General features: G+C 37.3%; 1 protein-coding gene across 1 annotated transcript; it reads right to left on the minus strand.

Moving 5' to 3' along the window:
* Positions 1–613: 613 nt before the first annotated feature.
* On the minus strand, positions 614–21399 carry COPB1 (COPI coat complex subunit beta 1). The gene is made up of 22 exons (XM_068399223.1): positions 21295–21399; positions 18222–18374; positions 17294–17523; positions 16369–16538; positions 15598–15712; positions 14898–14990; positions 14288–14425; positions 13151–13270; positions 12597–12704; positions 12357–12503; positions 11780–11925; positions 10672–10768; positions 9932–10092; positions 9150–9270; positions 8568–8795; positions 8214–8393; positions 6834–6978; positions 5205–5324; positions 4605–4750; positions 3200–3289; positions 2259–2414; positions 614–948 (listed from the first exon to the last, which is right to left on the minus strand). The coding sequence occupies exons 2-22, from the start codon at positions 18310–18312 to the stop codon at positions 889–891; spliced, it is 2862 nt and encodes a 953-aa protein (XP_068255324.1). The 5' UTR covers positions 18313–18374; positions 21295–21399; the 3' UTR covers positions 614–888.
* Positions 21400–22108: the final 709 nt, after the last annotated feature.

A 22108-nucleotide genomic window follows, 5' to 3' on the forward strand; every position in this document is an offset into this window, starting at 1 on the left:
AACTCACTTCCACATCCTGACCTGACCTTCACTCACAATTCTTCCTTTTCCGCAATTCCTCAACTTGGTTCAGTTTGCTGAAAGATCATAATCAGTCTGAATCCTTCCTTCCTGAGCTTACACATGTGGCTAATGGCTGCATTCTCTGAAAACACTGCTTATGCTGCTACAGCTTTAATAATGCACTTGGCTGTCTCTTCTGTATTAACTAAAAAATAAGAACACCACCAGCAATGTTATTTTACTGATGATAACGCTGTTAGGAAAGCATTTCAGAAAGAAAGTTTAAGGTTCTACTACTTGCTGGAAAGAGCTGAATTTTGACAATCTCTTTTCTGATATTACAGGCTTGTCTGTGCCAAGTGATTACATCACTAAACCAACCATTTAGAACTCGGAGCCTTTGATTTAGTTGTCAAATATACATCTTCTCCTAGGTATACCAGAGTATTTTAAGAGTCACGATCACACATTCACACCATTCAGGCCTAGTCACTACTGTAAACGCTTAAGCTATTACACACTCCCACTTTCTTAAGAGTATCAAAATACCCCTGCCAGATATTCAATACTGATCAAATAATACAGAGTTTATAATTTACAGACAAAACAGTACTGGCATAATTTGTTTATTGTATTGTGAGCATCAGTATATATTAGAAACAAAGAAAACATAACTTCTAGGACAAAGAAAAAAAAAAACAGAGATTTAAAATTTTGCTCAGTATCAATCATGGAGAACCTATAAATTATCTGCTGGAATGCTTTCAGCTCAAAAGCTTGGCTTCTACAATTACAGAACACTGAAGAATATAAGATGTTCTGGATCCCAAGAGCCACATACCTACGGTTAAATTGTAAAGGACCTGAAAAGACATTAGGTAAAATTTATAAACTTGTTTTCTTCTGAGACAGATTGATCTTATCTCCAAGACTGAGGGCCATTCCCTGTAAGGAAAAGAAAGAAGACATTCATGACACAGGTACTTCGAAACAGTTTTATCTATATTAAACTAGAAGTTCCATATACAGAAATCTATTAAGTTAGTGGCATCAAAATTAAAGTATTACTGTTCTTTTATTTATATACATTACAGTGCACACCTTCTTAACACTAGATAAAGGCTAGATCTACATATATTATTGAAATAATGAAACAAATTTGAGCTAGCAACTGCTAAATCTGTGACCAATACAAAAGGCAGAAAAATTCAAAAATGTAAGCCTTTTGACCTCTCACCAGTTGAAAGTATGCTACCACTGAACAAATTACAACTGACAGTCCACTGACTGAAATTCAGCTGTTGAAAGTCTCAGTGCTGAGACAACCAAAGCACTAAAGCTATAGAAAAAATTTAATCACAGAACTATAGTAATACTGCATAGAAACTGAAGAAATCTCAAAAGGAACCCCACAAATAAATCCACGTCATCAAAAGTAGAATGATCTCAAGATGAAACTGAGCTGGCATATATAACTGAATGCAGTCTTATGTAAAAATGCCACTGTAAACACATCAGAAACATTAAGCCACTCTGAAATCTTTACAATGGCATCACATAAACTAAATGGTTTTATGTGATGAATGCGAAAATTCTCAAGCAGTCCTTTACTGTACACTGTTTAAAATACTTTCATTGGTATACCAGCTGTTTTGTTACTAAACAGTCCCAAATTTTGTACTTTTTTTTTAGTCAGGAGGTAGAAGTTCTAAAATCCAAAGCAGACTCAGATATACCTTTAGAAAAGAATTCTACTGCAAGACTTTGGGTTTTGTTTTGTTGTTTTAAAAAGAGCCAGTAAACAGCAATTACATGCATAAGATTTCCTTGTTATATGAAATTGAAACATATAATTCAGTGGGAAACAGACCAAGATCATGGAACCTTGGGGAGCATTTGCTCGTTATTTAAAAGCAGATCAAGTATACTATCCTTTTTGCAGTGCTATGAATAAAATAAGAAAATCTGGGCCCAAAGGCCTATTTTATGATAACGCACTGGGAGAGATGTACAATGTGGTTTTAGGGTATGATTATACTTAACTAAAAAGCCATTCTTTCCTCACAATATGTGTTTAAGACACTTTTTTGAAACTAAGGCTGAAGTTTCTAGATTCATCTTCCCTAAAAAATTTCCCATTTACCTAATACTAGAAACTAACTAACATCCAAAAATTTGCGAGTTTTTTAGAATGCTCAGTACATTTTCTTAAAAATGACAGCAGAAACAGTGCTCTAAAAGAGAAGCCACATTACCTGACTCTTTGCACGGATTCGTATGTGACCAGTGACAGGTGCCTCTGGTCCAAGATGAATTGGCTTTTCAATGCTGACATTTGCAAGTGCATCTTCTCCAAATATGGAACGCGCATAAAGATTGGCCGCCATAAAGCCACAATAGCCAGAAAGTGCCTACAAAAACCACATTTTAACTCTTTAGAAAGGACAAAATCCTTTAAATACAATTTAATTCATCCTACCTATAGCTAGCCAGATATCAGTATTTAACATTTAAACTTCTTTCTTTGCATGCAGCATTTTTTTAAATGTGAGGATCATGCAATGGGAGACAGTGGTGGCCTTCTTCTAAAATTAATATTGAAAGATACGCAATCTACAATATTCATCAAAACAAGCAAGGATGGCATTTTATGATCTGATTTAATGAACAGCAAAATTGTAAAGAAGCTAAATAGTCGCAATAGCTACTATACCTATTTTGGCTACTATACATATATTAGTTAATAGCTATTTTATATATATATATTATCTCTCAAAAGCAAATAGCTATTGTATATACATGTTTTGGTTTACAACAAAAAGGCTAAATTGGCAAAAGAAAGGTAAATTTTGACAGAGAAGGAAGGAACTTGGAGGTACTGGGAAAAAAAAAACCTGTACAAAAACATATGGTTCCATCAAATCTATACTACAGCTTAGCTACTACAAATTAAAACAGACATTCTGATTTTCTAGCTGGGCAAGAAATAGCTAAAGTGATTAAGCGACACAGAATTTTGATTATATTAACTTGCTTTTACTCATTTCAGAGCACTAATTTAAAAACTTTGAAGTATATGTACTATTTCATATTGTAAACAAGCATCTCTAATAATATTTATAGCAAATGCTACACAAATTAAATGAAACACACAAACTCAAAAGGGTGTCTAAAAGTTTTCAAGCAAACAGCTCACCTTTTCTGGAGTCAGGCATTTCATATTGGTTGACTTCAGTATGTGCTGTAAGTATTCATTTAGATCAACGATATTGGTATTCACTGTAACCTTCATGAAGGGAAAAAATGGCAGTTCCTTTAATTAGAATCTCAGGCATTTCTGAAACCATCTCTTCTTCAGGCTGTATAAAGAAGATTACGACTACATTTCTCCTTGAGGAACACACATTCAGTAAGCTAGCTCCAAATCACATTATGCAGTGGCATCACACAAAGTCTTCACCTCCTGCTATCTACTTGTTAAAGGGTGGGAATTCCATGCTATGACCGTGGTCTCTAAAATGTATTAGGTAAATATGAACCTCTGCTGAACACACAGACTCTCTTGTATACCTCTTGTCTGAATATAGTTTACACATTGCCAGCACAAGAAAAAAATGGTATCTAGTCCAAAAGCTTGCTTTTGACCAATGATAAAAATTTCTTTCATATTTCCCTTCTAGCAACAAAGCTCTCTGGGCTGTGTTGGCCTCCTTATATTGAATACTGTGAGTCTTATTTAAGTTGCTTTTTATCATGTCTTTTAGGAGTAGTTTAAAAATTGCTAAGGCTTCACATCTTATGGATTAAAATTTATTGTTTACAAGTTCCCTTTGAAGGAACTTAAATCCACTCTCAAGTGAATACACGTAAATACATGTAGCAAACAAGGCTACAGTTTGTGTAAAGTATCTCCCATTCTGTTTTAATATTTCTACTCTATTCTTAAATTATGTTGCTCTGTTGCATGAGATTATCCCCCTTAAAAACTTTTTTAACAGGTCTGTAACTAACAGTTTGGGCACCCTCTAACACTAAACGTACCTATCATTTTGTTGGTCTTATGTAGCATCCATAACCACTCTGTATGCTGCAGCTCTACTGCAAAGTAATAAAGTGAAAGATGTCCCTGCCTATGGCACGGGGGTTGGACTACATGATCTTTAAAAGGTCCCTTACAACCCAAAACATTCTATGATTTAAAAAAAAAAAAAAAAAAAAGACAACATAATTCAAAATGGGAAAGGCTAAGCAGCATGGCTAATTCCGCAGTCTCCACATGAACTTATACTTGTTGCTATCTCACCATTGAGCCGAAACACACAGCAATCACCAAGCAATTTGGACACGTTCTGTACAGGCAGTAAGGCTCAATGCACATACCTCTTTCTGTAAGAAAAATCTAGTCATTGCATCACTAAGCTTGTGAAACAGATAAGACAACAATAAGAGAATGAGCTACTTGAGGCCAACATCCAATGCAGATGTTGAATGAGGTTTATATCACAAGAGAATGTTGATGTAACAAGCCGATGTAGAAACAAGAAACAGAATTATACTTCAACAACAAAAACCCCAAATAACATACAAAAAATAAAACTAACTTTGTTTTCCCACTCAAATTCTGCCCACATCTGTCTGAACTCCGCATCCGTACAAGAAGCAGGCTGGATGTAATCCATGATGTCAATGTGAATATCACTGAGAACCACACAGTTTCTGTCGCTGGCTGCTCCGGAGACATCATACACTGCAATATAAAACACAAACCACCTTAATGTTTAAAAAAGTGAATTTGCACTAAATAAGAGTGACAAATAACTAAATAACCTGCCAGTTAACAACAATCAACACCTGCTCGATCTCATTGCTGACCTCTGTCTTTTTCAAGTGCTTCACCCAGTTGCCACAGAACTTTGAGTTAAGTGTACTGGTCTTTCAGGCAATGCTGCCTAACTCATTTCAATTCAGAGGCTTGGGTTCAAGTATCATGCTGACAATCATTCTAAAGGTAGCATGCTCTACTATGATTTTAAGTAGAAGTGATATAAATTTCAAAAAAAATCATCACAAAATACTCATACATTGTAGACCATTTAATTTCCTCTTCCAGTATGAAGTGTTTTAATTATTTTTGAGCTCATTAAGCACTTAAGAAATGCTACACATTAATGTTAATTTTGCATACTGAATTTTTTACTTACCAATATTACCAAAAATTATTCCATTTTCTGTTGAAGCAACTTTGACATTAGCTTTAATGTTTGCAAAATCATGTGGAGCGAGTGTCAGAGGAGATGGTTTTTCCACAAGTTTCAAGTCACCTGTGTAAAGAAATTAGGAGAGGGGTATCAGGGAACATGAACACTACACAATGAGTGCAGCTTTTGGAACAAAATTTTTTATTTTCTTGTCATTCAATTCTAATGTCTACAGGGTTGCACTAAATACTACCATAAAGGTATTGGTACATTTAGAATTTTTTTATTTGGTTGTATTTGGTTTGGGTTTGGTTTTTGGTTTTTTTGGGGGGTTTTTTTTGTTTTTTTACAGTTTGCTACCTGCAAGACAAAATAATTTACATTACATTCAAAAATTCAATTAAAATATTAGTGTATTCACCTAAACCCCAATGAAAACAAATGTGAACACTGACTTAAATGGGTTTTGGATTGAGTCCAGTATTAAATTTTTAAGAATCAGGAAATGGTTAATTCTACCTTGTGTTTTAATCACTGACAACATAATACCTAATCCTACAGTCAAGTGTCTCAAAACCAAAGTTCAACGTCCAGTATTACATGCACTAAGCCATTTATAAACAGGTTAAAGTATCACCTTGATTTTGAATGTAATTGCTCACAGGAAACAGCAAGAGATGTGTTTTTCCTAATCCTTTAGCAAGCAATTGTAAAAGACTCCTTCGTTCTATCAAACTGTGCAATTTGAGAACACAGCATGAACAGCATCAGCTCTACACACAGGAGTGATGCATCAAGTCAGTTTTTGCAATATATCTGAAGACACCAACTGGGAAATACAGAATTCCACTTTACTGAGCTGATAAATACAAAATGACAACCTATTAAGTAATATATTCATTTTATTTATCTCCATCAAATGATTTACAAAATATTAGGAGGAAGGTTATGCCCCTGCAGTCATACTGACATCAATTAAAAGTATAACACATGCATTCTCCTACTATGGTGTAAACATATTTCAGTGCCTGACTGCCAAAACAGAAGATAACTAATAGGAAGCTGGATTATCTGCTCCAGTCCCTCCCCTAAAAGAAGTTAATGAAGCCACAACAGCATTCAAGCAAGCCTCTGGTACAGCTGTTGGTACAGGGAATGGTTTCAGCTGAGTAAATGCAGTATTGAAGTACTTCAGGCTGAGTGCAAGAACCACCTAGGGCAGATGGCTTTCTGTTGCCTGACATTTGCTCCATACCTGTTTGGATTTTGCCCTCTTGCTCTATGGTAACAACACAACAGGGAATAAGTATATCAAAAAAACTGTCCATGTTTCAGGAAAAAGGGAGAAGGGAATGCGATTTTTCTAGTGAAAAAAGCTCGAAAAAGTTCAAAATCTGACCATGGTTTATATTGTCAGATAGCATTGTCAGTGCCAGTAGATACAAGTCTTCCACACCTTTTGGAAGAAAAATATGTTTCTAAGGCATTCAAAAACATCCTTTCAAAATAGCAACTAGCTGGCCTCAATTTGTAAGTATTTAGAAGTGTTTCAGAAATTCCTTACAACTAGGTGCCAATGCAAGTACCTCACTGCTGCCCACCAGTTGCTTTGTTTCCACCAGTATTCCTTACCTAGCGTAGCTAGTTCTAATGTGCAGTTCTGCAGAGTATCACTGGTCTGGTTGACCACAAGCACATCCAGCACAATGTCATACTGATTGACGTGGACATACGCTTCTGCATAGACAGGGTCCGAGAAACCTGTCAGTTGAGTGACCTGTGAAAAAAGAGTTTAAGGTATTTTTCTTCTCATAAACCAGTTTAAAATATGGAATTGTATCAAACAATGACAAAAAATAAGAATAAAGTACGATTAGAATCATAGAATGGTTTGGGCTGGAGGTGACCTTAAAGATCATCTAGTTCCAACCCCCCTGCCACAGGCAGGGACACCTTTCCACTAGACCAGGTTGCTCAAAGCCTCATCCAGTCTGGCCTTAAACACTGCCAGGGAGGGGGCATCAATCCAATACTCTTTAATATGAGCCTCCAAATCAAGCAGGTGTGCAAAGAGCTTTTAATTGCGCAGAACTAACTTACTAGTAAGAAAAGAGGGGAAAAAATAAAAAGAATATTGAAAAAAACACTGCAAACAATCACCACAAGTTTTGTCTAGAAAATTGTATTTAAAGAAGTTGTGATGTTTAGGAAATCTGAAGTTCATGCATCAGTGTTCCCAAATAAACAGATTTCATAGATTTATAGCTAAACACACAGTGACTGTCTGTATTATTCATACAAATAAATTTAACTGCATCCTTCCTTCACATGTCCTTTTGTGTACACACTACAGTTATAAAACTTTTCCAGATGAAATGTATTCTGAACTGAACTCACATAAGTTCCTAAAATACAGACTGTAATGCCATTTATTCTTAAAAAGATCAGCAGGACAACGAAATGATGACTCAAAACAAAAAGGTAACTTTAAACAGTAAAAAGAATTCATCCAGACTTTTACTCTTTAAAAGTCTGGTTTTTTAACCCTAACTAATGAATGAATTAAGACATTTTTTTCTCTTTGGACCTCCTCTGCAGGTTCTGGTAACCAGCAGCAAAAAAAGGTATAGAGTGAAACAAGGATGCACTGCACTTCGCAACAGGATATGGCAGTCAAAGAAAGGGGTTCTTAATCACTTGTGACATCCCTGCTCTCTTCCCTGTGGACCTCACTGGGCTCTTCAGACCGGCAAACAATCTTAATTTCTCCTCCACATCCCACCAGCTCAGCACTCTCCTAGTCTCCTTATTCTTCCCCTCCCGTGTGAGGAAGGTAACAACTTTAAGCATAAGGGCTTTTCTCCTTCTCCTGATCCTAACCAGGAAATACCTGGGTCTTTCCAATCAAAGAGCACAGCCTGGTTCATCAGTTCCAGCCTGCAATTCCCAAAGCTGATCCTGTGCATAAGCAGCACAAAGTGTATATAATTAAAACACTGATGTTCACATCACCTTATTCAGTTTGGATGCAAGAGGATCAGCAGCCTCTTTCCTCTGGGTGTTTCCCATTGCTGCAAGAAGGCTAAGCTGAAACTGGTCTTCTTTTGAGCTCATTTCATTTTTAGCAGTAAGCTGCATGAAGGAAATGGGATCATCTGGCTGAACTGTCACATTCCTCTTCTCAGATTCTTTCTACAGGAGAAACATTCAAGAATTCATGATGAATTCCATTCCTTAGTGCAGAAACACAGTCAAATAATCGCCGACTTACACACAGTCAAATGGCAACATTTCTGGGACCTCTTTGGATGTGAACGTCCGTAAAGAATTCCAGGTGTTTACGGTTACACACTTAGAATAGCTCACCTTCTGGGAAAGTTTCTCCTCTTCTAGCTTGGCTGACAGCATATGAGAAAGGGACTGCCTGCATTCTTTGTTGAAAATATCATTCATGAGAGGAGAACATTCTGACAAAACTTTCAGACACAAGGAAATACGATCCACATCATCATCTGTAATCGGCTTCTTGGGAAGAGAGGACTTTCCCAAATGGAGAATAGTGGCCATCAGCAGCATAGCTTCAGCAATAAAAGACTGAGGAGGATGAGGAAAGAGAATGGAAGGAGGTTATTGCATTTTACACAGCTTTTTAAATTTCTGTTTATTTCTGACTTATTTACAAAAAGGTACATGTTCAGAGATTTTAGATTTGATCACTTATTTTTTTAGTACTTATTATGTAGAAACAAAGCAGCCTCATTTAGAGACTGTCTAGATAGAGTGGCTGGAAAGCAGCAGGCCCTGTTTGTGACCCAAATTATTATTACTATCCAATCATGTAACTGGCACTTCACTTTGGACTTAACCCATTTTCCATCTGTTTAAAAGAAAAGAGGCAACAAACAGCTCTTCTTTGCAACTACAGTAAAAACACAATAGACGACTCACATTTTGTTTCTTCTTTTCCTGAACTAGTGACACATATCGTAAAGCAATCTTAGTTAAAGTTGTAGCAAGAGAAGCTGCAACAAAGAAATCGCCATCAAGCAGGAATCCTCGTAATGGAGGTCTGCAAAGACAAGTGATAATCAGAAAACTAGTTTTGGATGACACTCCTTAGCCTACTTATCTTCATACCTTAACGTCCATACTGTACAAATAAAACAAGCTTGAAAGGTCTCAGAAGTTTTTTTTTAACTCTAGAAGTAATTTTCCAGATATTCACAAGTCACACAGCCATTTCCACACAGAATAAGGAGTGAAGTGAAAAGTGTAATGGATGATAATTTCATTGTAGCTTTGAGATGATAATGACTAGTCAAGATGAAGTAGCCCCTCTACAGTAATTAAGGAACTATAGCAATTGTTCTAGCTACCAATGAAATAAACTATAGCAAGTACTAGACAGTGCAAGGTGATATCAAGAAAAATTGTTTTAATCAAAAGGCAACATCTCTGTATCCAATTAAAATTGTGAGGGGTCTTATGTATAAATTATAAAGAATTAACTAGAATTTAGGAAACCGTAATTAATAATGTCCTTTTTGATATGCAGTAAGCTTTGATTACACATCCTAAGCAATGAGGCAACTTCCTATCAGATACCAGCTACTTGGGATAATACCTTAAAACAGGGAATTACCTCAACCACTAAACTCTGCATGAGAGAGAATACCCCTTAAAAAAAAATTAACCAAGTCACTCCTGGCCTAATACGAAATCTTAAATACCTGTCTTCTTCCTTTTTGGCAGGTCGGGAACTACTGAGAGCACTCTGTGTTGCATAAGTGCCCATCTCTGTCACCAATTTTTGGGCTGGACCCACAGACACCTCTTCTTCAGGTTTTAGCTCACCAGCTTCTTTCTTGATTTCTGATTCTACTATTGGGATCTACAAATGAACAGGAAACAATTGTTACAATTAATATAAAAAAAATATATTTTTGTTCTGCAGGAGGTTTTAATAAAAATTATCTGCATTGTTAAGGTTTTTATAAGTAAAAGATCAGTTACAGTGCAATGGTTTTGAGAATTTGAGGAGACAGGCAGACGTTGAAATATATACAGAAGCCTCCTACCAATGCATAAAGCTCACACTGCACAGATTGTCTTAGATCCCTCTCAGAACAACCCAGACTTAAAGCGCTCTTCCTTTGTTAGTGGACATAATTAAATTGTAAAGCTGCCATAATTTTCTGAAATAAGGAATTTCTCATCTCCCCTCTTAACAGATATCACTTACTCTCAGTATATGCCAGCTTCAGGTATGCTACTTAAAAAAATCAGTAACAAATGCAAAACCCTAACTAGTTTTTACTTTAGATTTCTTGTGCACACGTCATTACATATCACAAGCGCTCAAAGCCCTGTTGCACCTTACCTGATTTTTTTAAAATATCTTTTTCTTAGAAAACACACTGCATAATAGTAAGTAAAACCACAAAGAGCTAGTCTAACAAAGTAAACACACCTCTCCAAGTGATCTGCGAACTTCTGTCATTACACTTTGTATATCTTCCTTTGTGCTGCAATATTCTCCAAGGATCCATAAAGCTCCTCGATAAATCCTAAGACAAGAACAGTAACTTAACTCATGCTTTCATGATATACTCCAACTAGCATCAAGGGAAGAGACTTATGATCAGGTGGTAAAGGCCAGTCTTGACAAATTCAAAAGGACATGACTGACAGAAAGCAAGTTTGATCAAGAGTAATCAACCTTTCAGCCTTAGTAAACTAATGAACAAGTATATCAAATGAGATATATTCTCTGCAACAAATTTACTCCCATCTGTGTTAATCTTGATATTCACAAAATTAAATTTCATTATGATTATAATGAAATAACTCTACTGCATGTGAATAAAGTCAGCTGTAATTTCTCCAGTTAACTGAGACTAATTTCTCCTTCATATAGGAGAAAATGAAGAACAAGAATGAAGATTAGGGAAAAAAATAGCAAAGCTTGTTATTTTTTTTCCCACTTAATGAGATGACGATGGAGATAGGATTCAGTTTCCTGCATATTGGAAGAATGGCAGAATGGTGTCTTGATATACAGAAGTTCTCATGTGACTTAACCTTTGCAGATCTATCAGAAAACAAAGTTTTTAGAGCCCTGAAAGGTACTAAAGAAGCTGTGCAGATTGCAAAGCCTAGTCTATATTAGACTGGGTTTTCTAATAAACGTACAGGATTTCCAGTTGCCCACAAGTGCAAATTCCTGCTGCAATAATCCCTTAGTAACTTTGTTTTAACAACTATATCACTTTAGAGTTGCCCTTCATCAACAATGCTATCTTCTAGGAAGTGGAAATACAATTATCAATTGCATCATAGAAATGAAATTTGAATTTATTTTCTTCATTCAATGCACCAATCACCCCATATATCTTTTGTACAAGTAGGCAAGAAGGAAGCTGTACCAAGAAATCACCTACTCCCAAAATATTGCAGCCTCAGTTATACTTATTTGTGTGCGGGTTACAAGGATTTTGGTACATATTTAATGACAATATACATTCAATGCAAGTGAGCCACAGGGTGCTCCAATGTCTGATATCATATTTTGGACTCACTTGACAGATTTAATAGCGTGAAAAACTTCAAGCATCTTCTCAACAATAAGAGGTCTGAGGTTATCAAATCGCTGGATCGCTTCCCGCACAAACTCCAAGACATCAGCAGCTGCCGCTTCATTATTATCACTAAGGAACTCCATCAGCTAGCACAAAAGAGTGAACGTGAGCACAAAGAGCAGCACAGCTAAGTTTGTATAATAGTACTTTCCTTCTACATTCAGAAAAATAAAACTGCATATACATCTCCCGTTAAACAAAGTTGAAGTCAAACAACCTTAAGTACATTCCAATCAATTACCAATTATCATAATTCCAAAATAGTTTTTCTAATGATACAAATTATTGCACTTTTAAGTAAAGGTACTCTTCAGCTCATGAACTTCAAACACATTTAAAAATAAAGACTCAGAAGACAAATAACTACCGCATCAAAAGTCCTGTAGTTCTTTAGGGATTAAAAATAGCATTGCTTCGTGTGAGGCCACTATTAGAAACACCTCAGCTTCAGTTATTCTCTAGGTTTTGGGTATAGCTAAAATATATTTAATGACAATACAATCAAACATTTGCATACCACTGGAATAACATTTGCAGCCATATCTGGAAACCGAACACTACAGGAATGCAATGTACGAACAAGCAGCTGTCTATACTTGTCTGTATCTTCATGCTCTGTCACATTATTAGTTTTAATCACTTCCTTCTTCAGAACAATCACGAGCTGCAGAAAAGATCAAATAAAATTGAAGAAAGTCCCATATTTTTCCAAAGAATAAACAATAGTGTAATGCAACAAAAGTAATATATATTTTACCTCCTCCACATTTCTTGAAGAGACAAGATCCAGAGCCAGTTGAAGGGTTTTTTTGCGCACTTCTAGATCTGGGGTACTCAACACTCTGAGGATGTCCATAACCAGATCCTGAAACAATAACAAAATGATAACTACTTTCTTGCTTTAAATGACTTCCTTTTCATACAATTCTAATTTTCAGTCCTCAATTACTTTCAAACACTTTCTGGATACATAACACATAATCTACTGACAAACAAGCAAGATATCCTAGGCAATAGGAACTTCACAGTGTTGATTTAATACATTCTACATTTACATAAAAGTCTATCATGCAAGCTACATCATTAAGTCTTACAATGAAGAGAGCATTTGTCATTGTTAATTCTTACGCAGACAATAAAAGCAGCAAGTCATAAACATAAAAGCCTGTCCAATATACTTTTACTAAAAACTTATCAACAGAAAACTTAAACTTCAGAAGTACATTTTTCCATATATCATAACACCTGAAAGTTTCGTTTAGGAAAGAAAAGACTTCAATAAGCTTGCAGGAAAAGAGACAGCTCACATACCTGTAACACTCGTTCATGTGAGGGATGCTCCTTCAATTCAATCAACCGATCCAAAACAATCAGTTTCACATTATTATCACTTTCTTTAATAATCAAATCTATGTAGCATTGAGCAGCTGCCTAAAATTAAAAGGATCAATAATATTTTTTAAGTAATGAAGAGGAGAAACTAGCAAATTTCTGAGAGAAATTCAGGAAAAGACACCTTCTACATTACTATTAAAGCAACTACTCAAAGAGTTAGCACAGAAATGAATCTAGGAACAGTCTTTAATACTTTCTGGTCCACTGTAAACATTGATTCCACCATGTTACAAAAATTACACAGGAAGGCTCACAATGGCATCAGCTTACAATACACAGACTTGATTTCACATTCAAAGAAAGTCGTAAAGAAATAGATTTCCTGGCAAGCTTTGGGTCAGCTCTTAAGTACATAACAGGGCATGAAAACCAATTTAAATAGTTGCCAGCATTAGCCTATCTAGATACGGTTTTAATGACAGTTTCTATGAACAATATTCCTACTCAACAAAAATGACTACGCTAAAGCAAGAATGTTGGAATTAATACTCCTCCTGATCTTTTGAAACTACTATTTACAATGCTTTTACTCTAAATCCAGACTTGCATATTGTTTTTGAAATTTCCATAAAATTTCTGTGTGATCTCAAATAATGAGATGTACAAACATAAATCCAGGAACACAAGGCCAATCAGTAATCAATGTAAATCTTCACTGCTTTATGTTTCCCTCCTGGTCTGAAAAGAGTAATATTTATGAGTAGAGCAAGTAATGAAATCTCTGCAAATATTCAGCTTTAGTCTGCTTTGCTAACTGTGCCAAGAAGACTGCAGGTTGTACGAACTATTATACACCAGTTTGCAGGGTATACAAAAGCTTGTCCCCTACCAAAGCGACGTGAAGTCCACTAGCTGCAGGTCTCCAAAACACAGTCTCAGTCTTTTTTTGTGACTAATTTTAAGAGATATTTTAAGGCAGTGTTTCACAGGTGAAGTGTTAAACATCCCATATTACTAAAGCCTTCACTCTTTCAGGGTATTAACATACAGTATACAGTATTCATTCCAGTGCACTAAAAGCTACTGAAACATCTGAAAACATCACTTTTATACCTTGATTGCTGTTGGTGCACTGGAGAGTGTAACTAGAGTACCTGCAGCTTCATACTTCACTGCAGGACTGGATGACTGCAGTAAGTTGTAGATGCAGCGAATAAACCGAGCTCTCTCTGAGGGATTTGCATGACAGACCTAGATAAGAAGAACAACGCGTAGTTGGCACATAAAGAAAAATGCTTCGTATAGCTTAACTGCTCCATTATCTTACAACAAGGAGAAAATTAAGCTATTAAAAAGCTATTACTGACCATTCTATGCAATGCTACAAGGTCTTAAAATCTCAGATCAAAAGGAAGGGCCTAGCCTCTCCTAGCTTCTGTAACAGATGCCCTGCCCACGTCCATGAAGAACAGTCTGATAACACACAGTCCGCATCACAGCAAATCAGGTGAGACATATTGCTCTGTACTGTACACACTTGAGCAGTTCATTGTTTCAAGAGACGAATCTTATTCAGCTCTACTAAACAAAGACATATTCCTGACATGGACTAAATGCTAGCTATAATGCCTTTTTCAGCACTGTTCTATCCCTTTTAAAAAGCAGTCTAATATAATCTAACAGGTACATTCATTTTAAACGTGCGACAACATTTCCCTTTTACCTTATAAATTAGTTCAACAATAACCAACTGCAGTATGTCACCAAATGTCTGGACTTGGTCAATACAGGTACTCAAATAATCCAAAGCTCGATCCTATACAAATAAAAGATAAATTATTCTAAATTATTCTGAGTTTGCTCACTCAGTTGTATTTTAAATCAAAACACATTTTAAACAAATCAAAACACAGAACAGCATATATTCAAGCCTTCAACCTGAAATTTAAAACAATTTACGAAAACATTTAAATCTGAAGAGCGAATTAATCCATTCTGCCTATAGATGGCAAAAAGAGAGACAAAACTAACGGTAATCAGGTACAAAAGGCAATTGCTTGTAGAGCAAATAATCCAAAACACTAAACAGAAATTGCCATTTCTTTCTCATGTGACTACAAAAGCTATAAAACAGTAGGTAATGGTGCACTTAAGCTGGTTAAGCTCACTTGGCAAAACTAATTATAGCTTTCAGCACCAACATATGCCTTCACCAAATACAGTAATTCTCCTTTAAAATGAAGACTGCACAAAAGACCCACTTTAACTTTTTCAGTTACCAAATATTCCACAAATGGGTTAAGAATGCCATGTATGTTTTTTTATGAATATGAATAGTTTATACTACCAACAAACTACTGGCTAGTTACCTAGAACATGTTCAAGTATTTAAACCAAGCGAGTTTGAGGACAAGTATCCTTACCTGATCTGCATGAATTAGCATCATAAATGCATTTCTTTTGCAGCTTGCATCTTTCTCATTCACCAAGAAATCATGGATCAGTTCAGGAGCATCAGGTATAAGATGTTCAAAATTTCTTTAAAAAAAAAATCATAATTAAAAGAACTACTGGCAAGGAGCAGGACCTAAGGCTTAAGTGCATATCCTAAAGACAAGCATTTACAAAAATTCAAAAAGCGTAAAACAGTGACACATAACCTTTGTGTAGCTATTTGAAACTGTGAATAGACTCAAGGAGCTTTAAAAAATTGTTTGTTATCATAACAGCTAAGACATTACCCCATCAATTATTTCTGTTTAACAGTAACCTTCAGCCACACTGTTCAGGTAACAACTGCAATGATATTTAGTATATAACTGCAGCACATGAATAATGTCTTGCTTCAAATAAATTTATATATGCATATTCCTGCAAGAATTCTTCTATATTTATGTTTGTGGACAATGATTACTATTAATAACGTTCAGATCATTAAGAAAGGCATCTGCCCATACAAACTAAGCTGCAATATAAGGACCTCAGTTACACTTGAGAAAGTAGCAGCAGTACCTTTTGCTTTTCCAAAGTCTTCCATTAGACAGGAGCAGAAAAAGCAAGCAAACAAACAAACAAAACCCCAAACACCACACCAGTGACTGATAAATGTTTACAAGATCTCAAAAACTACCCAGATCACTAAAGCTAGCCTTGGTCTTCTGCATCCACGACTTTAAATGATTTCTGGCATTTACCTATAAATGGTGTAAATTGCAAGAACTGCATTTCTGCGCACATAGCTGTGACGATGTTCTAGACACGCACGAATGGCTGGCATCAAAGGCTCCAACAGTTCTGCTTCCTTCAGCTTACAAAGAAAACGGAGAGTAGATCCCCGGATAAATTCATTTGGGTGCTGAAGATCCTAAAATCAACAAGAAACATATTTGAAATGCCAGGCTCTTCAGCCTAATTGTTAAGCTCAGATGAATGCACTTGCTATCCTCCTCCCACACTCAGCTTTCCCATGGTACAAGTTCCCAACATCCACAATGACACCTCACCATCTTCTCATGAAATACCTTCTTAAAGCACTGCTGTCCCACAATATTTAAAGATGTGTATTTCTGTGTAGTAAAACTTGCAAAGCCTGGAGTTTTTTTCTGTGTTGTATGTGTTTTTCCTGATTACTGGGGCTGTGAAAGCTCACCCTGCAGGCATCCCTGCACACTGGATACTAACCTCTAGTGTGTATTAGTTCATCTGCTTCCGACCCATTCACAAAGAAGTTGAAGGACCTTATTATCTTTGTGAAGGAGTATCCCAAACAAACCACAATGAAGTTATTCCAAAAATAGTGCCTTATGACCCATGGTTTGTCCCAAGACACTATATGAAGACATTAGTTAGGTTACCCCTCATCTTTGACGCTCACTGACTTGGAAATGAAGAGCACTAAATTTTTGTTAAGTCAGAACAGTAAAAGAACACACAAAAAATTCCTTGGTAGTAAGTCTGCTGGTTAGCTACAATTATCCAGCTCTGAAGCACAGAGAGATAACAGTTAGGAAGGAAATGCTGAGCATAAACATTTCTATATTTATTAAATAACAGAAAGCGATACACTTTCTATAAAGATCCAGTATAGGAACATAAGCAATGAAATGAACAATGGGCTACCTTTCTGTATGCATCGCATACGAGGATCATCTCTTGCAAAAGCCTGCCATCTGGAGTGGTCTTTGGCACGATCTCCCAAAAGACAAGCAGCAGTTTTTTGATGGTGTGATCTTGGAGAGGTAGTACAAAACGTATAATGGTCATCAGAAGCCCAGGCAGCTTTTCCCCATTGAGAATCATAATGATTACTTTCTTCAAGGCCTCCGTCTTCAACTTGACATCTCCTTTTTCTAGAGGAGGAGGAAATGAAATCAGGCTAACATGTCCCAGTTAGTTTAACAGGAATACTGATCTTCAGGGTCAGAAGATACAAACCCCTTCTGAAGGAGGGCAATATAGCATATCAATGAAATTCACACCCTTACTTCTACTAAAAGGATAAAGAGGAAGCAAGGGATATTTAAAGAATTAGCATAGAGTTCAAACTTAATTCTACGATCAACATATTGGAATCAACAAAGTTCAACAAATGTCACGACCGTTTCAATGCTTAAATTTAAACAGCATTTTATACCAGGATACTACAACGCACTCTGATGCCATACGTATACTAAATACTAACACTGTCATTTCTGCCAGCAAGATACAGCAGTGCACTGAACAAGTTGTAAGACAACTTGATGCTTATCATTGCATTACTTAAATACACCTGAGCCCAAACAGGTATTATTTCAAACAGAAAGAGATTTCAAATTTTTGCACAGAGGTGAAAAAAAGAAAACCACAAAACCACATAAGATAAATCTCGTGAAGTTTCTCAAAACACAGCAAAGAGAGGAATGTACACATTTCAAAAATTCAACAGAACAAAATAAACATCAAATTGACTTGTTTGAGTTTACAAAATGTAAACGATATTCTAGCAAAGGCACAATGAGAGAATGCAAGAATAATTCAGGTAAGAGGGAGTATCCTTCAAATTACTTGCCTAAGTCATTTTTTAAGCTGATTTCAGAAGGTGGTTCTGAATCCATTGGAACATTGATTAACGTGTAACACACATTCTCTGCAGCTGTCATGGTTCTTGGTTACAAAAAGTTTTCTCAATGGAAGAATTATTTTGACACAAATATCAGACAACCTAAAAAACAAGCAAACAAAGCCATCCCAAAGTCAACAGATTTTATTAATAAACAACACAAAAATGTTTTTGCAACTGACTTAATCATTTTAAGGGATTGATGGGTTTCTTGAGAAGCCACACTCAAAAGCCTTCTCAGCTTTCTGTTATGCTAAAATATTACTGTTAGTACCAAAAAATGAAGAAAATGAAATTTCCCAAAGACAAAAAAAAAAAGTAAATGAAAGAAATCTTTCCAATACTTAGGCACAGTCAGAAATAACTGAAGTGTACAGGCACCTGACTGCAGCTGAACGGAAGCAGCAGCTTTTCCCACACCTACTCACACCCCTGATCCTGGCTATATATTCCCACTACCTTCCCTGCAGTCCTGTGCCCCTCCAGGTGAACGGACCCAAGCTGCAAAATCAGCTGAACAACATCAAAGACAAAAAAAAAAAAAAAAAAAAAAAAAGGGAAGAGTTTTTGACTTAACAAATTGAATCAGCCTATGAAGGAAGCTTTGAAGATGAGCACGAGATCCAATACAGCAGAAACCAAGGATGGAAGACAACGTGGTGGAGAGGGAAGCAGGACTGCCCCTTCTACTTGCCAAAGATCCTCAGACTAGCTCAACTCTACTGTCTAACTGCTCCACTAGACACTAATGACAAAAGTATTTTTATAGTAAAAAGTATGAGAAAGTTACACTTGTATGAAAGCTGCTGTGTGGCTGACAGTTCAGATAACAAAATTAGCAATTAAACTCAATCCTCATTCTCATGGTTGTTTCTTCCTTATATAATGGACATGTAGGATCAAATCAAACTTCTTATTCCATTTCTTAAGTAATGAAAAATGCTCAAGTTTGAGCTTGCTCAGTTAATGCTATGATACCATACTAACAAGCATGGTAAAGAAAATTCAACTTATTACATGAGCAATTTTGTATTTTCTAGAGAAGATACGTCAAAAAATTTAGAGAAAAATTACCTTCTCTGTGCTTTTATTGCCATTAATTTCTGGAACTCTTAGACTGAGTTTAACAAATCATTAAAACAAGGAAGATGCTTTTTACTTTAAATTATGATACTACACATCAGTTAAATATTGTGTAAGAACACGTTTGTTTTATATAATTATTATTGCTAACTAATATTAAAGCCAACAGAACTGAACAAAATGATCCCCATCAAAGGTCACTATTTACATAAAGACGAAAACACTAAACTCTCCAACTCAAGGCTATGCTTTCACAGCACATCACTTTTCCTCTAAGTCCAATGATCTTGAGCAGGGACATACATACCTCCATGACATAAAGCTTTCAGTAACACATCAGTTTAACAAGTTATTGTCTGGAGACAGCAGCTCCTGCCCCACATCACCTCTTTTGTCTGCGAAGACAACTTTTGAGATGCAAACCCTGTAAACTCTCCACTCCTACCTTATTTTTGAAGCAGTAAGAAAAACAAACAAAATCAACAGACCAACAAACACCCATTCCCAGCCTGGTGAAAAGCACCGCCCCACAAATAGCTCCGAGGACAGAGGGGGAAGGTGGGACATGGAGTTGCAGCATTTGAATGAAGGTCTGAGGCGCTACACAAGCTGGTACTGGGTCCAAATTCCTTTTTCTCATCAAACGGGCACCTAGAGAACCTCAGGCTAAACAGCGAGCGGGTAAGTTGTGCTAACTTGGGCTGTAGCCTCTTTCTACACAAGAAAACAACACAACTAAAACAGTACCACAACTGCTACCCCCAAAAAAAAACCTGCAATATATTTTTTAAAAAAAAACCACACATCTTTCTGTTATTAATTCCATATTTTTAAGGATTAGATCCTTCAAGCTCGTTTACAAATATCTACATAAACAACTCCTGCTCATTTTCAGAAATACAACTGTTTTCTTGCCTCAGCAGCAGCTTTTTGCATACTTTTTCCATACTGTTACCCAGAACTCCTGCCTCAAAGCCCTGCAGCTAGCACCTTCGTCTCCAACAACGACTCACACAAACCATATAGTAAATCTTTGCAAAAAGTAGACCAGGTGTCTTTACTCATACAAAGATCTCAACTGCACACATTCCCTCAAAAATCACAGCCAAACAGGTCTCTGAAGCATGAAAACATGGAGTGCATTACAGGCTCTGAAAAGTAGCAGTGAAAAACAATTATCCTAAAATGCAGAGCTGGAAGACTTGGCAGGGAGAACCACCACCAAGTCTTCCTCCTTGCAAGGTACCAAGCCTTGAAATCACAGTGTAGTCTTACAGAGAATCCCCACGGACACAGAAGTAGGTGCTATTCTACTTCTTCGGCAATAAAATTTCTGAGTACCTGTATAAGGAAATTCAAAGTTAGGCAGTTTGTACAACCCAGGAAGACAAAAAGCCACGCCTGCTCTCCAGCTACACCCTTGGGGAGCCTTATGAACCGGGCTACCTTATGAACCAAAACCCTGAGAAAGCATCACTTTATTGATGCAGGACCTACAATATATAAAGTAAAAACGTTTATTAAAAAAAAACCGAGTAAATTTAGAGCCAGTTTAGGGAGATTTCTCTCTTAATTTTCCAGGTGGCTGCTTTTTGCTCAAAACGCCTGGCATTTTTAAGCTAGGAGTTAAAACTTAAAATATTTAGACACCACCGTTTGCCTGCCATTCGCCTGCCGTTTGCCTGCCATAAACTCAGAGACCTGCAATACCACAGCACCACAAAGGCCCCCAAACACGCGAGGCGGCCCTAAGCCCCCGCAGCCCCCCGTTAGCGGCACTGGGGGCTCCCCTGAGGGAGCCACCAGAAAGATGCCGGCGGGGCCGTGAGGCCTCAGGCCTGCGGCCCCCACCGAAGCGGCAGCACCGCCACGGCCCCCATCGCCCTGCGCCTCCCAGCAACGGGCGAGGCCGCTGCTCCCCAGGCGCACAGCTCCGTACCTGGTGGCGTTGGCGGACCGGACCGGTCGAGTCGGGCCCGGTGCGGAGCTCTGCCCGCGGCACTCCGGCGATGGCTGACGTGGAGCCGCTCCTTTCCCCGGCCACATCGATAGTACGGAGGCCCGAGCGGGACACGCCTCTCGCCGGCGCGGCAACGCGAAAGGGGCGGGGCCTCCGCCGTCGGCGGCCCCGCCCCTTTGGCGTTGTCGAGCGGGCTGGGAAAGAGCGCGCGCGGGACCGCCACGAGGGCGGGGGGCGGAGCAACGGGGGGTGGGCTTCTGCCTCTGACGTCATGGCCCCAGGGGAGGCAACGTCAGCGCTGCGGCAGGGCGGGTTGTGCCTGCGTATGCGAGGGGGGGGGGGGGCGGGTCAGGAACCGTGGGGGCACCTTCCGTGGGAAGGGTCACGGGAAAAAAACCCAGAAAAATAAACAGGGGGAAAAGGAGAAAAATAAAGGGGGGGAAATAGAAAAATAAATAGGGGGTAAAAATAGAAAAAAAAGATGGAGGAAAAATTAAAAAATAATAGGGGAAAAAATAATAACAGAAAAATAATTTTTAAAAATAATAGAAAAAATTAAAAAAATAAAAGCAGCTTTGTCTAGTGCTTAAAACCAAATACACAGCCCTGACATTATTATTTTGTTAATATTTTCATGACTTAACTATTTAAATGGATTCAACACAGTATTAGAAGCCTGTTCAAAATAGCACCATGCTGTATTAACTTTATTAGGATGCAAAGTTCTTACATTTTTTTTTTCTTAAAGTACATTGAACAGGATATCAAGCCCCAACGCGCATCCACCCCAAAA

Source organism: Nyctibius grandis, chromosome 4 (assembly GCF_013368605.1).
Source record: "Nyctibius grandis isolate bNycGra1 chromosome 4, bNycGra1.pri, whole genome shotgun sequence".
Taxonomy (NCBI): domain Eukaryota; kingdom Metazoa; phylum Chordata; class Aves; order Nyctibiiformes; family Nyctibiidae; genus Nyctibius; species Nyctibius grandis.